The sequence below is a fragment of the Centrocercus urophasianus genome, unplaced genomic scaffold (genome assembly GCF_019232065.1).
Source record: "Centrocercus urophasianus isolate 14NV4802_14NV808 unplaced genomic scaffold, USGS_Curo_1.0 seq_5, whole genome shotgun sequence".
Lineage (NCBI taxonomy): Eukaryota > Metazoa > Chordata > Aves > Galliformes > Phasianidae > Centrocercus > Centrocercus urophasianus.
Window position 1 is genome coordinate 2,455,964 of NW_024885088.1, and position 18,741 is coordinate 2,474,704.

The window sequence follows — 18,741 nt, forward strand, 5'->3', positions numbered from 1 at the left end:
GATCTTGCTCTACAGGAGAACTGTCAGTTGCACTTTCATAGTCTAACTGCATTACCAAACCCTTTCTAGTGTAGACAAAGTCTTTGCTTTGGCAGAATTAGGAGAACGCGGTGCAAAAATTAACAGCAATAAGTAATAGATGAGGATAATTACCCATGCTCATTCAGCTCACCATGGTGCTGTTTATTCATGACAGCAAACAATTGCCTTGTACAAATAGCAACAAATGTCAAGTTCCTTTATTACAGGAAGCAATGATCATGAACACAGGGCTACAAATACAGTATGCCCTTAGTATATATATCCTCTCATGATACTTCCCATTGAATGGCAAGATAATTTAATTATGTTTTGTAGAATGAAGAAACAACTGAACAGAACATACAATGTAATATATGTTTTTAGTCTGAAAGTCAGACTAAACCACATCTCCACGTACAAACAGTTGCAATGACACTGAATATCATTTGTGAAATAATATGGGAAGATACAATAAAAACTGAAATGCACAAGCAGTATCATATATCCAATAACATTAAATGATACAGGTTTGCAAAAGGTGTATCAGTTGTACTAAGGAAAAGTAAGCAATAAGTTTAGGACATGACACAGTTTTAAGGGTTTTTAATCTACTGCTCATGCTTTTATTTTAAAGTTTATTAATTTTCACTACTATTCCAAGTCCCAATCAGTGCAAACAAAATCCAGACAGGGTACATTTTTGCCTATTTTTCTTATGGGTCTAAAAGGGAAATCAACAAAATACTACAGGGAACTCGAGGCTTTCCAAACCTATCAAATCTGCAGCTGCCCACATGCACACATTTCAGCGTTAGCTAGTAAGGTGACAATGACACAGAGATGTCAAGAGCACAGACTACATGCATGCAGTAAATCCTTGGAATGTGCTGAGGGAAAAAATGTCATGTTTATGTAGCTAGTCTTAGCTATTATCTTTGCTGGTGTTGATTGTGCTGTACAATGGACATTAAGCAATTATCCATTGCTTATGGACATTAATTGAATAAAGTGGAAGAAGTGTTGGAATTACAACACTAGATACAGGAAGAGGTATTCACACAGACTAAATTTAGCTTAGCAGAGCTAATCCCCATCCCCAGCTCCTTCTGTAGTCTGTGAAAGTGTAAGCTTCTCTAGAAGGCAGTTCAGAGCACAGGCTTAATTTAGGTTGAGGCCACAGAAAAGGCAGTGAGCTGATTTACTGTTTCTCAGCCACAATAAAGGCACAGAACTGTCCTCATACATGCTCTTCTTGAGCTTTCTCCAGCTGCCCCTGGATACTTCCTTGAATCAATTCAGTTGGCTAATGAACAGAAAACTACTTCAAGGAACGAGAATTTCGGCTGCTTTAATGAACTGAAGTGGCTCAGGAGGAGCTTAGGGGAGCATCAAAGCCATGTGTTAGCGGATGGATAAACAGGGGTGAAGAGCAGCACTTTGACACTGGCCCATCCCCACAGCACTGCGCTGATTGTTTAACTCAGATTTGCTGAGTAACTTTAGCCTCTGCTAAAACTGCCCGGTGGAAGCGGCTTACAGGAGTCCCCACACCCACAGTGAAATTTCCCACTCCCATTCTCATGCTGCTGTCACTGTTATGGGGTTGGCCAACAAATGATCTCCCTGAAAACAGGGATTTACTGTAGAGCCTGTACCCAGCGGAACTGCAGCAATCTAGATGAGGCAGCAGCAACAAACAGCAATGCAGAAATGGAAACTGTCAACATGGAGAAAAAGCTCTGAAGCTGGCTTGGTTTCTGAAGAGTTTCTGCTGACTATGTGTGGGGGTGGAAATAGTTTTCCCAGGCAAGAGTTAAGTATTTGTGAATCCTGCCCCAGAAGGCTCCATTTACTCACTTCCAATGCCCAGTGGTGCATCTTCTGTGGGCATCTGGCTTACATACAAGTCAGAAAGTTGAAGCAGTGGCTGCTTACGGTGGATGCTGAGTGCCTGGATAAGGTGGCATGAGCAATGAGAGGACAGAAGCCTTTCTTCCTACATCCTCAACTTGCTTTTGGGCTGACTTGCATAGCTGAAGAACAATTTCTATGTCTTAGCTGTTTCCTTAGCTTAGAAAAGATGGTATCAATATCCAAAACAATGTTACAGAGATGAAGATGGTCAGAAAGCAGCTGTTTCAGATCTTGGTTTGACCCAGCTTTGGATCAACGAGCTTGCACTGAAATCCTCAAGGTGACATTACCAAATCCAAGCCACAGAGTATTTCATTGCCTCTTCCTTCAGTGTATTGCACTTTCTCTGGGGAGCAGGTCCTGTACTGCTGCTACTTGCCGTTCCTTATTTCACTGGTTAGGTGCAATACACTGTGACTGAGGATGCTCCAGAAGGCTTCCCAGCACTCAGCCATACACTATGTGCTATCTATCAACAGTTAGTTGTCTTCCCCTGGCTCGTGAATCCAGCACCACTAAGAATGCTCAATTGCTTTTATCTAGCTTCCATCAACAAACCTCTACCACCATGAGACTCCAGTGTGTTCAGAGCAACGTGTGTCCTGCTGACCTTTCACAGACTTGGCTGCTGTGATGAAGCCAGGCAATCCCCAGTACTGGGAAACTTGTTAAATAATGCTTTCTGGAAGCTCTGTTCACTGTATCTCCACAAAAACTTGCTCTGTGAACTGCAAGGCAGTATGGGTCCAATGTTCAATGTGGCAAAGGTTAGTTAAGATATCAGTGGGCACTTCCCAAAAAGGAGGACAGCTGATCGACCTCGACCCTTTACATCAGTTATCTGCTTCAAAGGCAGTGACTGGAAGCTGTAACTGTACTAGTGAGTACAAGAAGAAGTGTGTATCTGTAAAACAAGCAAAAATACACTCTGTCTTAAAAATTATGATTTTTAGCAGGGTAAATGTAGGATCATTTAAGTGGATATCAAGTTAGAGAGAAATGTGAGAGGTGAACCTGCTCTCTAGTAAAATACAGTGTAAACAATGTCCAGATTTGTGGAATTCAAGCAGTATAGTACCTTCTCAGAGCACTACATGAATATCAGGAAATCCTGAACAGACTCCTACACAGGTAAAAAGAGAGGCTTCACAATGTCACAACTTTCTCCTGATTCAAAGTGTCCCTGCAGTATAAATGCATCTGAATTTCACCAGTATCATTCTAGAGATCCCACGAGGCCTTCCAAACAGTGCACTCACAATGAGAAGAGGGAATCATAAAAGTCAATCCAAAAAGTCAATGAGGTTACTGAATTGAGGGAAGATATTCCTCAAGCGCAGTTCTTTGCCAGAGGAAGATGTGCCTATCATATAACACTACTTGACACTGAATCATCGTCAGTGGACCACAGTAATCCAAATCATAGCATTTTTTATGATGCTGAACATCTGATTATTGGGGCACTGTTACAAAGAATCCCCAAACTCATTTCACAATAATCAGTGTGAGCAGTGTGCTATTAGAGGATAATGTAATTTAGTTTTTAGTGTCCAAAAATGGAAGGTAAATCAAGATTATTTTGAAAATATGTCCTATTAGGATGAATTGACAACAACAAAAACGTCATTTAAAGAGGGCTTCTGCTGGCACTGGGGCCTTCAATTGCTGATGATCACTGTACAGACTTGTGCATGTGATGTTTATTTGTTTTTTGATTAAGTGCATTGTAAAGAACTTAGCTATTATGAATGTGTTATCTGGCACACTGTATAATCTTTAAACAAAAATTAAACAGAAAGTTGGCCCAATGCCGAAAATAACTAAGAAATCATTTCTTCAGATAAAACTAGGATAAAAGAATTTTGCAGAATTGCCACTCCAAGATCCTGTGGCTTTACTATGTGATGTATTTTTCCCTTTCAGTGGAGAAGCCAGATAGGTGACTACAGAATTAAAGCTCAGATGGACCAGAATGTTAGTTCAGTATCTGTCAGCACAGTGTATACATTAGCACTCCATGATTTCTGGCACATGAATCAATCTCTTTCTATTTTGCAAAAGTGGACCAATAATTCTTGTCTCTCTTTTCTCCTATGGCCATCATCAGACCATCGACATTTTGCTGCGGGAAGGAGTTTCATTAATAGAGTTTTTCAATGAGGTCTCTGTTTGCAGTCAGATTAATCTGTAATTTTGCAAAAAAAGGAACAGCGAGGTAATCATATCTACTTTCATGTGTTTGGGGAAGACAAAGTAAGTGGTGTATCTCAGACTTATGTAACTACAGACCTTGTATGCAAACCAAAAGTTAAATGTGATTAAAATATACACACAAAAATGTTGTAACTGTATGAAGGTTAGTAGGCAAATTTATTTAGACTGTGTCCTGTAACAGTAGGGTTTGTTTTTCTGTAAAACCATTCTTTGTCAAAAATGCCAACGTTGCCAATGTTGAGATGAACTTTGAAACTGTGACCTGTCACCAGAGGCCTCCTGCTTGACCAGAGGGAGAGCTCTTCACCTCCCAGTGCCTCCGTCTCTGGGGAAATAAATGAGTGAATAACTGAAAGCAGGAAGAGGGAATAATCTTCTTTCTTCTGCTGTCCTGGGCAAGAGCTTGAGAGAAAGGATTAAACACCCTCTGTTTTTAATACTGCCAGCAAGACAAGACCTGATCTAAATCAAGACCTTTAAGATCTTTCAAGCAGGAAAGTGGCCTTTTCCTCTCAACTTGATTACAAATGATTGTGGAATGCTGGTAATGAGCAAGAAAGATCCTGTCCAAAGAGCACATTAGGCAGCGGTGAGCTTTCCTCAGCAGGGAGGCTGGCAGGAAGGACACGCACCCATGCTCCATTTTGGGCCTGAGAGAGCCCTGCTCTCATCTGCCCTTGACCTCTCTCACACACCTCTTCTTCTCCCTTCTTCCTTATTTTCTCAGTGCCCAGTTGCACACGTTCCAGTTTTGATTACACAAGATAAACTTTCTTACCCTCACTTTTCACTGTGCGATTTTCATTTTCATCCGGCTCCCTCACATTTCAGCTGGAGTTAGGGAGATCTCTAATTCATTTTCTTCAGACTCAACCTGAAGTACCGTGTGGACAACTTAACTCATTCCATCAGGGCACTTTTTGCAATGCCAAACAGCATAACAAAGTAAAGTAGGTCACAGCCAGATAGCCCTGTAAAGGCAGCAGGGAGCTGTACTGCTGCCCAGAAAAGAAGGCTTCACACTTTCCTCCCCACACATCCTCACCATCTCTCCCCAGTTGGCACCAGCATATGTTTGGCTTCTTGGTGAGCCAGAGGGAATTAATCCAGTAAGCACTAACCTGGAAAAACACCTATCAAAAAATCAACAAAACCTTAAATTGGCAGTGACAAAAACAACAAAAGCAGCCCACAGCATCAGACAGGAAGAGCTGGGCTCTATGCCTGGTCACTTGTTTAGGAAGATTCTGGAATCTAATATTCTGTTTTACTCTTAACAGTTAATGATGTGTGATAAGGTATTTAAAACGTAGGGCCTGTGATATGATCCCCTACATTGTGAATGGAGTTTTGTTCCTCTCTAAAGCAGTAACCACAGCAACCAATCTAAGGAACGGTAAATGTGACGTGAGATGACTTTCCTCTGACCTTTCTCTTGCTTCACGTTGGGACAGCTGTATTGAAATTTGGGTACGCAATTTGCCAGTGTTGCTGAGCATGGAAGAAAGAAAGGATAAGAAGAAATAGCAAACATTATTTTCTCCTAATTTTGTAACACTATTTCTTTGTAGCTGTCAAAGGAGAAAGCAGAGTCAGAACACTAAATTGTGCACAATTAAAAAAAAAAAAAGAAGAAGAAGAAAAAAAGGAGAAAAAAAGCTTTAAAGTGCTGTATTGGGATATGGTATAATAGTCAGAGATACTGTGATGTGGGTTGTGGCTCCTGTTGCAGGAGCAGGAGGAGTTGTCAGCATGTCACTGCATCAGGTTACATTCCCTGTTCTTCCCAAAGCATTTGTGTGTAACTTCAGACGTGCCGTTGTCTCACCAGGATTTATTCAACTGCAAAATTTTAGCTGAATACAGCTGCGGGGCAAAAGCCATACTGCACAAAAATCACATACCACAGTTTGAGTAAATTTGCCCCCACATAAAATCACATAAAACGCTTTAGTTATGCACAACTCCCTGCTTGCAGTGAATCCTCTTAAAATTTCTCCTAGCTAAGTCTATGGCTCTGTGAAATAGAGAAAGCTTCTCCACCTTATCAGCTAATTGTGAAGGAAAACTCATGTGAAGGTCACTGTGTTCATGAACAGAGCAAGCAATACCCTGGGCTACATTAAAAGAGAGGTGACCAGCAGGGCATGGAAGGTGATTATCGCCTTCTCCTCTGCTCTCATGAGCTCCATTTGGAATGCTGTGTCAAGACCTGTGACCTCCGGTGCAAGAAAGAGCTAGAGCTGTTGAAGTGGGTCCAGAGGAGGACCTGAGGATGCTCAGAGAGCTGGAGCACCTCTGCTGTAAAGAAAGGTTGAGGGAGTTAAACTTGTTTAGCTTAGAAGGACAGAAGGCTCTGACAAGACCTCATTACAGCCTTCCATTACATGAGATGAGCTACAAGCAGGAGGTAGAGTGACATTTTACAGTCTAATTGTGATCAGATAAAGGGAAATGGCTTTAAAATAAAAGAGAGGTGATTTAGGTTAGATGTTAGGAAGAAATTCTGTACTCAAAGGGCAGTGAGGCACTGAACAGACTACCTAGGGAAGCTGTGGATGCCTCATCCCTGGAGGTGCTCAGCATCAGGTTGGATGGGGCTCTGGGCAGCCTGATCTGGTGGGTGGCAGCCCTGCCTGCAGTACAGGGTTGGGACTGGATGATCTTTAAGGTCTTTTCCAGCCCAAACCATTCTGTGATTCTGATTCTACCATTTACGTGTGAAAAACTAGAAGCAGGACGACAGCCATCTTGCAACCTGGGTGCCTAAAGCACTGTCAACACAGTGCTCCCTGGAATCCAGTACTGCACTGCACTGCTCCCGGCTTTGCTGCAGGCACCCTTGGGCTGGTAGCCAACAAAATCATTCCAACCACCTGAATGCGGAAGGAGGAAGAAAGAGGGGAGGTGGGGGGAGAAAGGAGAGGAGGTAGTGTTCTCTTTTTGTGAGGCTGCTATGCAGCTGCACGGCATAGCGATGCTACAGGCCATGCTGACCGGTTTCCTGCTCTCCTTATCCTGCAAACAATGCCTGGCTGCTGTAGGCCCACGTTGCAATAACCCTCACTGCGCTAACTTTTCGTTGCAATAACCCTTTTCTGAGGACAGCCCTCACTTCAGGGATCCCCGACAGCCACACCAGAAGGGCCTCCATCCCGACCGCGACACGTTCTCGCAGAGGACGTGGCGGGGGACCGGGGGGAGGAGGACGAGGGCGGACAGGCGTCACAGCCGAGCCCTCATCCTCAACGCGGATTGAACGCGGCAGCCGCCGCCTCCCATTGACGCTGTACCCGCCCTAAGGGCTCGGTGAGGGGCTCCTCCACCCAACCCAGCCCGCCCCTTCCGCTGCAGAGCGCAGATTGCCCGAGCTCCGCCGGAGTCGCAGCGCTGTTCCCGTTTCTCCTTTTTCCGCACCGAACCGGTGGGTAGCGGGAGAGCGAGGTTTTCTCCGCGGCGAGGGAGGTGTTGGCGGCGGTTCGCTTCCCCTCCCCCCGAGGGTGGGTGGTGGGGTCCTCGTGGTCCGGGGGAGGCTGTGGGCCGTGCTGGTGGGAAGGCTCTGCGTTTCGCGCTGCCGCAGCGGCCCCCAGCCCCGCGGGAGCGAGCGGTAAGGTGCGGGGAGCGCGGGCGGGTGTTGGAATGCGGCCCCGTTAAACCGTGCCTCCTTCAACCCCTTCTTGTAGGACGTTATGGCGACCCTGAAGGAGAAGCTGATCACCCCCGTGGCCGCGGGCAGCGCGGTCCCCAACAACAAGATCACCGTGGTGGGGGTCGGGCAGGTGGGGATGGCGTGTGCCATCAGCATCCTCGGCAAGGTACGGCCGCGGGGCGGCGCGGCGGCTCCTCGTGCTTGAGCACGTGGTGAGCGGCGGGGCGGGGGGAGGGTCGGGATGGATGCGGGGGTCACCTTCATTTTCTGTCCTATCAGCTGGTCCTGGAGGGATATTTCGTTGTGAAAATGCGCTGAGGCCATTCCCAAGCTCTTCTTTCTTTTCTTTTGAATTAAGAGTTTTCCGTAACACAGCTGGACTCTGCCCAGCGGAGCTCTTTTGCCCGCAAAGAATGCGGGCAAACCAGACATCAGTGCGAAGGGCAGGGTGGGAAACAGAACCGTAACTTCGTGATTTTTGTTCTCGTGCATCTATGTCCTACTGTCTCATCTCTGGAGGTACTGGCAACGATTACGGGTGCCTTCCAAGGGCTGCTTGTTTTGCTTTAAGCTGCTCTTGTCTGACTGCATAATGCTGTGTCCAGAGCAGCGTAAGAAACTAAAAATCAGGGCTCTAACTGGAGGTTGCCCTGCATATTTTTTTTTTCTTTTTGGCAAATTTCAAGCCGCTGTCTTTGAACAAAACAAGGGCTAAATGTGTAAGAGGATCTTCGCCTTTTGCTTTTAGAGAGTGTGGTGAATGAATTAAATCTGATTTATTGTTGCCTTTTTGAAAAGACAAGTGGGAGCCACAGGTCTTCATTTTCTTCCCAAGAGGACAAGCAGATGTGCCCAACCCCCTTGAAATGGCAGATCTTATGTCAAATAGCTCACAGGGTTGGCATCAAGAATCTGGCATATACAGCTAAAACAGCTGTCATTTCATTGGAGACAGTCCATCCTGTAGTACCTCGAGGATATACGTGTTAAAGCACCAATTTTATTTGTGGGAAAAAAATGTTGAAGGTTTTTCACTTGCTGATACTTAAACCTTGCCAGCAAGAAAGGATAATGGCAAGGAAAGGCTACTGTGAGGCAGGTACTGATGTGGAGGTAACTTTTTTTTTTAATAAGTATATGAAACTGAAACGTAACTGACGGAGGGGAAGACCATTCACAAATTACTGCCTTCAAGGGTGGCAGAATTGAAGCCAGGTGAAATGACTGCAAGCTTCATTGCAATCCTGCATTTGTGTTTAATATGCTGCTCTAAGCAGGATCATCTTGTGTACAGAAATGTAGTTTTTAGTACGTTACTGAAATATTTGCTCCAAACCTAGAGTGGAAATTGAACTTAATCTTTCAGTCTTGAAATATGACGTAATGGAGTGAATTTCCTCAGAGTTCTGCTCTTCTCATTCTCTCATATGTATAAATTGCAGTACAAACCACCTTAACAGCTTTGCTTTGCTTAACAGCAAAACCACTTGATTCTTGTCACTGAATTGGATGTGGCTTTGACTTCTGCAAGATGACTGGCTGCCTGAAATGCCTTCTGCTTTTTGTTGAACTGTGGCATAAAGCTTTGTGTGTGATTTTCTATGTATTAGTATTCAGATACCTTTGGATCCTAATGCTAATACTAAGTTTACTTCATACTTGTGTGCTATTTCATACATCGTTTCAGTGACACTACATTTACACATCAGTTATTTTTAGCTCTCAGAAACAAATCACTGATGTTACTGTACTGTTCTGGGAATGGAAAGTTCTTCAGTCTCAAGGCAGCTTATTTTTAAGGGGAGTATTTTAAGCTGCTTTTGATGCGGTGGTTGTGCAGACTTCATTCCTGTGTGTGCTAATGGCAAGCTGAATTTCTCTCCAGGCAACACGGATGCAAATCCATGAAATCAGTTCTTGGAGTGATTCCAGGTATTCCCACGGTTCAGTGGGAACTGGCTCCTCCACCTGCAAAGTCTGGTGAACGTTTGGTGCAAGGTCTGGACTGAGGCCCACATTGTTATGCTGTATATATAAATCCATAAGTAATCACATCTCTGTACACAGGCTGTTTTCAGATTCCAATTTCAGTAATTTCTTAGCTTAACACTAGTGTTTTCTATTAGGATTTTTTTAGTGTTGAAACAAGTGAGATTTTTAATTTGCTTTTCATCTGCAGAGTACAACTAGTGCTGAGTATGAACTCCTAAATTTTTCTTCCAGTGACTGATTAACTGTTCTGAACGTAAACAGTTTGCACAAAAGCAACAGACCAGTGCAATTTTTTTACATCTAAAGTGAAAAATTTAAATATATATGCTGTTAAATGATTTTTCCAAATGAAAACGGTGCATATTGTGGTGTGCTTAGTTGATGCCAATATTTCCAATGAGTGTTACCCTTCTATATAAAGCTTAAGAGAAGCTTTAAGATAATGCTTTCAGTAGCATAGAAGTGGCCTAATGGATGCTGTCAGGTGTAGATACTTAGGGAAAACAACTACTAATTTGGTTTTTAATGTAACCTAATGAATGATGAAACTTCAAATTACAGTAGAATTTACAAGGGTGGTTAATGCTTCCATCAGAAGATGGTAGTGCTCTGTGTTAAAGCAAGAGCATCTTCCATCCATATTTCACCATCTTCCTATTTTGAGACCATATAATATTAACTCTTAACTCAGTGTGGCTTGACAACAAGCATATACGTTTAAATGCTTTGCAAAGCAGTACATTTTAACAGCTCTAACTTTTGTTCTGATTGAATGAGCTTAGAGGACTCCTTACAATTCTGAAAGATACAGCATGTCTTTTCAAATGCATTAATAGTAGAGGGGTAGCTGTGCACTCACATTCCCCACAGATAACTTTTTCAGAAGGTCTGAATAAGGCTGGCAAGCTTGTGCTGAAGCAGCCTGTGGCTCTGTTCTGATGCATCTCACAGTAGCACCAAGATAGTTTTGTCCTGGTTAGCCTTTGCAGAACAGTTGCTTTCAGATGTGAAGACGCAACTTTTAAATGTGAGTTAACAGCTATAATGTGTTAACTTCCTTAAATGTAATTATTTCTTCAGGGTCTTTGTGATGAGCTTGCTTTGGTTGATGTTCTGGAAGACAAACTAAAAGGAGAAATGATGGATCTACAGCATGGGAGCTTGTTTCTTCAGACTCATAAGATTGTGGCAGACAAAGGTGAACTTCAGATTCTTTGTAACAATATTCTGTAAGCTTAATTGTATTGCTCATGTGATCAGAACTCTCAGGGTTTGGCATCAAAAGATTTAAATTAATGAATTGGGGTGAGATTTTAGTCTCTCATAATCCCAATGGGGAGTGGCCCTTAATCTAAGCTTTCCTATGTCTCTTAATGGTCGCTTTACTATTTTGGGCAACAGTTAAAATTGATTTTAATGAAATGCTAGTACCTCTGTAATGAAGAACTAATACCTTTCTTACTGTACAGATGGTAGAAATGAGATTTGGAGGGGGGAGTTGAATGTAATAGAGGTCTGTGTGCTGATACATCAGGATGACGTCTTATGTTTGGGCTTGAATGTTGGTACAGTACAGCGGCTACTTGGAATACCTGTATGAAAATGATGCTGTTGAAGTTCTTATAAACATATTTAATGGTCTTTATCTCTACACATGGTTGTAGATTATGCTGTCACAGCCAACTCCAAGATTGTGGTAGTAACTGCAGGTGTTCGTCAGCAAGAGGGGGAGAGTCGTCTCAACCTGGTTCAGAGGAATGTGAACGTCTTCAAATTCATCGTTCCTCAGATTGTGAAATACAGCCCCAATTGCACCATCCTGGTGGTTTCCAACCCAGGTAAAGAAGATCTCTAGAACACCTACATTTTCTGTTTTTAGAATATTAGTGATGCCTCATTAATCTTCTCAAATATAATTTCCAGTATGAAATTTCTTATCTTTATTTGGACATCTGCTGTATAGTTGCTAACAGTGAAAATATTAGAGCTCTAGGAATTTGATATTATTGATTCAGGACTCTTCATGATTTGTATTTTAAAGCATTTCTAATGATAAATACTTGAGTTCTTACCTACTTCAGCTTAATCAGGAGGTAGCTTTAAATTTCTAGCTCAAAAGGTTTGAATGATTGGGAGATACTTGCTTGTAAGTAGTGTGTAAATCAAACTCCTTGACTGGGGCTTGTCATAAAATGGCCTGGGTTGAAAAGGACCACAATGATCATCTAGTTCCAATCCCCCTGCCGTGTGCAGGGTCGCCAACCACTGGACCAGGCTGCCCAGAGCCACATCCAGCCTGGCCTTGAATGCCTCCAGGGATGGGGCATCCACAGCCTCCTTGGGCAACCTGTTCCAGTGTGTCACCACCCTCTGTGTGAGAAACTTCCTCTTTATTATCTGACCTAAACCTGCTCTGTCTCAGTTTAAAACCATTCCCCCTTGTCCTATCAAGGGATAGGATAAGACTGGATATGGCCATTCTTGAGAACGGAGGATCTGCCCTTTAAGATATCAACCATGCTTGTTGAACAGCTGTAGTAACATTGAAATAAGTATTAATACAACTGTTATATGGCTGTATTAATACAGCCATATATTCAGGAAATAATATTTGCATGCTGAGGCTCATGGTAAGAGGAAGGGGTATAAACTCCAGTATGCATCATAGGAAGTCTCTGTGGGGTGGTTTTTCTTTGATTCAGCACCAGAGAAAAGCAGCTGCTACAGAGCCCTGGCAATGAGGTGAGACTGCTTTTAAAGCACCTTAACAGTTAAAACACAGTACAGTACGTGTGTGTAGAACCAGCAAGTCAGCTGCTGTCTGAGTAATTAGGTAGTGTACAAATTGTACTATTGAGTACTGGTATACTGAGCAAGTGACTTCTGTGCAAGTACAATAACATGGCAATTTTAAACTTATCTAAAAATGAGATCACAGATAAAATTGTTCTTCTAGCAAGGCTGAATTCAAACTCAAACTACAGACTCCTTTCCAGTAGAGCAGCTGTGTGAGACAACTGAGCGTGTTGCTTTTTCTAGAATTACTTTCCTTTTTTTTTCTTTTTTTTCTTTTTTTTTTTTTTTTAACTCAGTATCTGTGGAATCCTTGTGTTCACTAGTTTTACATAATGTAGCTATTGTAAGCCTCTTAGAAAGGACTTCAGAGGTGTCATGCTATCAGGCGTGTCCACTAGCTGTGTGTTGGTGTGACTTTGTGTCCTTCCTGGTGACTTGCCCAGAGCTGTCTGGACTTCAACACAGATAGCACTGCCCACGTTCTCTCCTGTATAAAAAACTGTATTGTTGGCAAGCAGTGAGACTAAATTGTGCCTCAAAGCTTGGATATGTCCAGGGGAAATGTAGCTGTTTGAGAAGCCAGGTAATTTAAATTCTGTAGTCTGCACATAGATCGCTGTGGCCCTGGTAGGAGCAGTACCAGTTGTGGCTATAGCAAAGCAGTGCTAATGGGAACGCCCCTTGTAACATGAAGGTGCAAACTGCACTGAGACTGCATGCTTTTGTTGCCCAAGCAAGTGATCTATATATAAATACAATCCCTCTGGAGAGCCAGTTTTCTTTCGAGACTTTTGGAGTCAGTATTCAGTGTTGTGGCCTGATGATTATTCTTGCTTGGAGCTGTGGATTTGAGTTTTCCTTCAGCCTGCCCCAGCCTTAATTGGCTTGTTTTTCTCCAAATCTATTTTTAGAGCCACATGTGGCCAAAACACAGAGCTCCTTTAGCTTTTCATGCTACAGAAATAACCACTGTAGAAACTGTTTAATGAACAGATGCATTCAAGAAGTGAACCTGGAGTAGGAGTAGTGTATGTACTTGTAAAGATTTTTTTTTTTTTTTTTTTTTCCACTGTAAGTTGCTTTGCTGCTGCTTGTGAAAAAGTGGAACGTAATGTTACTTCAGGATATTGCTTGACTATTTTGACCAGAGAAAAAATTTCAGTCCCAGTTCTGATTGCTTTGAGAGATTTAGTTCTAGCTGGCAGGATACTAATTTCCAAAGACCTTTGGTTTTTCTGAAAGGTAGCTAGACAGGTCCTAAACTTCTGGTAATTTACTCACCTTAGTCTTGTGAATAAACAGACCTAAAATACAGTGACCAGTGAGTTCACTTATGTTTCGAGTCTTCCTGAGAGCCCTACCACTTGCAGCAAATACTTGGTGTGTTATTTCTGGTGTACGTGAGCGGTTTAACTCACTATGCATGTTCTTCTTTTTTAGTGGATATATTAACCTATGTCACATGGAAGCTGAGTGGCCTGCCAAAGCACCGTGTGATTGGAAGTGGCTGCAATCTAGACACAGCTAGGTTCCGCTACCTGATGGCTGAGAGACTTGATATCCACCCGACCAGCTGCCACGGCTGGATTTTAGGAGAACATGGTGATTCTAGTGGTAAGGAGCACTATGGAAGATTTTATTTTATTTTTATTTTTTGATTAAACAATACAGTACTAGAGGTTGAAGCTGCATGTGTTAAAAATCCTGAATGAACAGATATAGCTGGGCTTGAGTGGCTAGCAGCACTTTGTTGTCTTTATAGTGAGTTGAGGCAATTAATTCCAGGAAATCCTGCTACTGTTTTTTTTTCCTTTTTTTTTTTCAGCTAACATTATTGTGGCTGTATAATTAAATCCTGACTTGAAAAGGCCATTTTTTTTATTTTTTTTTTTAAATGAATCCTAAGAATTCCAGTTCTCTTCCTTTACTTGTAGTTTTTGGATTTCCATCATGTATACTGTCTGCAGCAAGGCTCTCCACTGAAAGCTGTATTAGTATTATTACTACGTCAGTAAATGGGATTGTTGCAAATAGTCTAAAAGCCTAGTAATCCAGATTGAAGTAAACAAAAATCCCTTTATTTTGTGAATTTCCTCCATGCTATTTCAATAGAAGCTTCAAGAGAAGCTTCTTTGATTTCATGGTTTTAAATTTGTCTTAGTTCAGCTTTTATGTTTATTTAAAGTCTGACAGGATGCAGCAGAACAACTATATGGATGATGGCACCGCTTTGAATTTTAGTGCTGTGTGTTTTTTAAGAGATCCACATTTCACAGTGTCACACTGCATCTGATCAAAGTAGTGTCTCATCAACTACAGTACTAACTGAAGCCAGCTCTACAGTAAGAGAGCTTATTCTGCTTCACTGTTTCATCTATTTTTGCTTTGAAGTATCTAGAAAAATTCCTAGTGAGTTTGCAGAATGAATCTCCTTGTAAGCTTTTGATATGAAAGGAGATTGACAAATTCCTTTCTTGGTATTCTAAGCTTGCATATTGCTAACTTGTTCAGGGAAATAGAGTACAGTTCTTGGAGGCTAATACTCATACTGATCAGTGGGGCAGCAAATGTACAGACAGCGATTCTTCTGTAAAATTTGTTCTAAAAAGCTGAATAAATAGTTCAGATAGTTCAGTCTGTAGGAATTTGAGGTTTCTGACTTGGAAAAAATAGCTCTCTAAACCTTTGAAGGACTGAAAGTTCTGCTTTTCATGTGTACGGATGAATTTCAGTGTCAGTACTGAAGTATTTTCAGAATATTCTGACACCCAGTGTTCTCAGAATTAATTCTTGTTAAATGAAGACAGGATCTGCCTCAAACTTTATTGTGGCTCCGGCTGCTATTGTTTTGTTTCATTAATATATCCTAGCTAGAACCAAGAGCAGGTGGAGTTGCTGAGTGCTGTGGAGCTTATATTCTCTTTCTGTTGCAGTGGCTGTTTGGAGTGGAGTTAATGTGGCAGGTGTTTCTCTCCAGGAGCTGAATCCTGCCATGGGTACTGACAAAGACAGTGAGAACTGGAAGGAAGTCCACAAGCAGGTTGTTGAAAGGTACAGTGAGTTAAGGAATAATGTGGATGCATGTAATAATGGAGATGCTTTTCTGCATGCTGCATCTCCTTTCCACTTCAGTTTTTGTGTATTCAGAATGACAATTTAAATCACTGTTCCACTGATTTGAATAGAGAATTTGTTAGTTGTACATGGCTTTCTGTTTTTCACTATCAGAATTGTTCAGATGGGGAAGCTATTTTTCTTTTTTCAGCTAACGCTGAGAGAACAATAGGGTTTATTGTTATACATTTGGGTTAACGTAAGCTCTATATTTTATGCTCTAATGCTGGAATGTTTGACTTCTTTGGCATTTATAGTTCTAAAAGTTGCAGTGTGTCATAGGAGTGTGTTGTGGCTTTGTGTTTTCTTTTTTAGATAGCGAATGTTTGCTTATCTAAGACTTTGTCTTCAGTATACTTTGAATGCTCTTTAACTAATCCTAGTATATTTCAATGTTTCTGTAGTGCCTATGAGGTAATCAGACTCAAGGGGTATACAAACTGGGCCATTGGCCTTAGCGTTGCTGAGCTCTGTGAGACAATGCTGAAGAACTTGTGCCGAGTTCATTCTGTGTCAACACTGGTGAAGGTAAGAAATGTTGGTGTACTGGATGCTCTAGCACAGTTTTTGTTATGGAAAAATTGAACAGTGTCAGTTAGCAAGGCGGTGAACAAAGGAAGCTTTGTTATTTTTTTAAGAATCTACTCTGAATTTCAGGTGTTACAAAGGGAGCATCCTATTGTAATTTTATCTCCTGACTTCTTAGTTCTCTGCTCCATACTTGTAAGAAGGGTAAGCAAATACTGTACCGCCCAGCACTGTATTACCTTTGTGTGAAATTTGCCATGTATGGCATACAGCTTCATTAAAAGAGGCTGTCAGTGGAGAAAAAAAAAAATAAAAATAGTGGAAGCCCAAATGTGTTTCCATGAAACACTCCCTTGCTAAGGGTGCTGGGGCAGAACACATGTTTTTTGTCTATATATCTGTATCTAGTCTGTGCCAGCTGAATAACCTCTAGTGGACCAATGGGCTCTGAGCTGGCTGATTTTACAGCATCCTCTATAGTTAGAAAAAAGATCTGCCATTTCTGCTTGCTCTAATCCTACTGCTTTTGAGTTTTGTCAGCCTACTTGTTAGATATAAATGGGATTTTTGGAGTTACAGTTTATGAAATAATCAATTTCATTATTGCTGTTTGCTTTAAACCAAGTCTTTTATTTTCAAATACGCAGACTGAAAATTTTCTGCAAGCTGCAGAGTAGTAGTCTTAAGATCTGATGTCAGAAGGCTTCCTGCTGTATAAATTAAAAACAGCTCTAGAGTTATGGATTTGCATCAGTGATGTAATAACTCTTTTGTTTGTGGCAGGGCATGTATGGCATTGAGAACGATGTCTTCCTGAGCTTGCCTTGTGTTCTGAGTGCCTCTGGATTGACAAGTGTCATCAACCAAAAGCTGAAGGACGATGAAGTGGCTCAGCTGAAGAAGAGTGCAGACACATTGTGGAGCATCCAGAAAGATCTTAAAGATCTGTAACTCCCGTGTTAGATTGCAGCAGTAGAAAAACAGCGTGTACAAATGTGGGCTGTCTACTCGCTATCCATCTCTATGGTTAACATTAATGCTCTTCCAGACTGAGCTTTTGTCCACAGTAGCTAAGCATAAGCTTGCTGTAATGCACAGACCTTAAGAACAAATAAAGCAACTTTAAGGCATGTTTTGGTGTCCTAGTGACTTATTTCTGGTGTTTACAGCTTATCCTGACCATAGTGTTCACCATTAATATCTGCCACCTGATACGTGACAGTGTAGACACATGTATTTTCTAACATAAAGTTAGTAAAAATGTAGTAATTACCCGTGGAGGGACTGCAGTAATACAATCTTATTGGAAATAATTTCTGTACAGTAGAAAACTTGAAATCCAGATGCTGACTTAAGCGCCTGGGAATTGAAACTTTTCTGATATTTTAACTGTTGGGTAAAATAAGTTGATCTATATGTCTGGAAACCTACTATGAAAAATATTTCTGTAGATATCCTGAAGTTTTATTACCTAAATTGATGCTTTCTACTCTATAGAGTAGATACTAACTATAAAATAATGAAAAGAGTAAGTTGCTGAGAATGACACAACTTCATTTGCTCTCACTTTGACCAATATATCTCAAAAATGAATGGTGTAGGGACTTAAATGGAGGAGGCTCACTGATGCAATTCCTCACTGTTCTGTTGTTGCTGCTGCCAGAGAGAAGATCAGTGTCTGCTTCACTGCTCCCCTTGTGAGGAAGCTGTAGGCCACCAAGAGGCCTCTCTCCTCTGTGCTAACAAACTAGGGGAACTCAGGTGCTCTCATATCTTTCCTCTAGATGCTTCACAACCTTTATATTTCTCCTTTGGAAACTCGATTGTTACATCCTTAAGTTGTGGCACTGACAACACACATGAGACTTGAGGTGAGGCTGCACTCTGTGGAGAGCCAGGCAATTTCTTCTCTTGGTTGGTTAGCCATGTTGTGCTGTTCACTTGGCCCTTTTGACTGCCAGGACAGTTGTGTTCAGAAAGATAAAACTCAGGCTTAATACTAAATTGCTTGTCTGAGGCTTAGGAGGCAGTTGTGTTTTATTATGTGATATTAGACTCTGTCCTTTGGCATTGAGAGTTTTGTAAATGTGTGGTGGGGAAGGTCTTTCCCTTACTCGTTTTTCCTCTTTAATTTTTGAAGTGAGAATCAAGGTTACATTTTTTGACTGCTTAGTGATCCTTTGATGCCTAAAAGGAAAATCCATAAAAACTGAATGCATTTGAGTATTAAAATCCACAGCATGTTCAGTAGGTTAACCGCATAGATCCTTCTCCACTTTGTTCATACTTGTACTGTTTTTGGTCAATGATATAAAATTCAAAAATATGTTGTGGAATTTAACTTTTTTAGGATTATTAAGGCTGGTATGTGTGAAGAGGCATCAGCTGTCTTAGAGGACAGAGAGTGGGCAGTTTTCCTTTCTGTCTGTGAATCTTGATTATTCTTGAAGTTCTCAGCCATAAAACTGATTTTTGTCCCTGACTAAATCAGCATGCAATCCTCACTCATCAAA

At 41.6% G+C, this 18,741-nt stretch overlaps 1 protein-coding gene across 1 annotated transcript; it reads left to right on the forward strand.

Annotated features, from left to right (window-relative positions):
* Window positions 1-7,463: 7,463 nt before the first annotated feature.
* Window positions 7,464-17,358, forward strand: LDHB (lactate dehydrogenase B). The gene is made up of 8 exons (XM_042835101.1): window positions 7,464-7,573; window positions 7,833-7,964; window positions 10,871-10,988; window positions 11,455-11,628; window positions 14,027-14,200; window positions 15,520-15,637; window positions 16,105-16,228; window positions 17,012-17,358. The coding sequence occupies exons 2-8, from the start codon at window positions 7,839-7,841 to the stop codon at window positions 17,177-17,179; spliced, it is 1,002 nt and encodes a 333-aa protein (XP_042691035.1). The 5' UTR covers window positions 7,464-7,573; window positions 7,833-7,838; the 3' UTR covers window positions 17,180-17,358.
* Window positions 17,359-18,741: the final 1,383 nt, after the last annotated feature.

Bases quoted from the DNA above. Each gene is read 5' to 3' on its own strand.
- LDHB (XM_042835101.1), top strand. From the start codon at position 7,839: ATGGCGACCCTGAAGGAGAAGCTGATCACCCCCGTGGCCGCGGGCAGC. The intron at 11,629-14,026 runs GTAAAGAAGATC...CTTCTTTTTTAG, and splicing joins CCTGGTGGTTTCCAACCCAG to TGGATATATTAACCTATGTC. The intron at 15,638-16,104 runs GTACAGTGAGTT...ATGTTTCTGTAG, and splicing joins CACAAGCAGGTTGTTGAAAG to TGCCTATGAGGTAATCAGAC.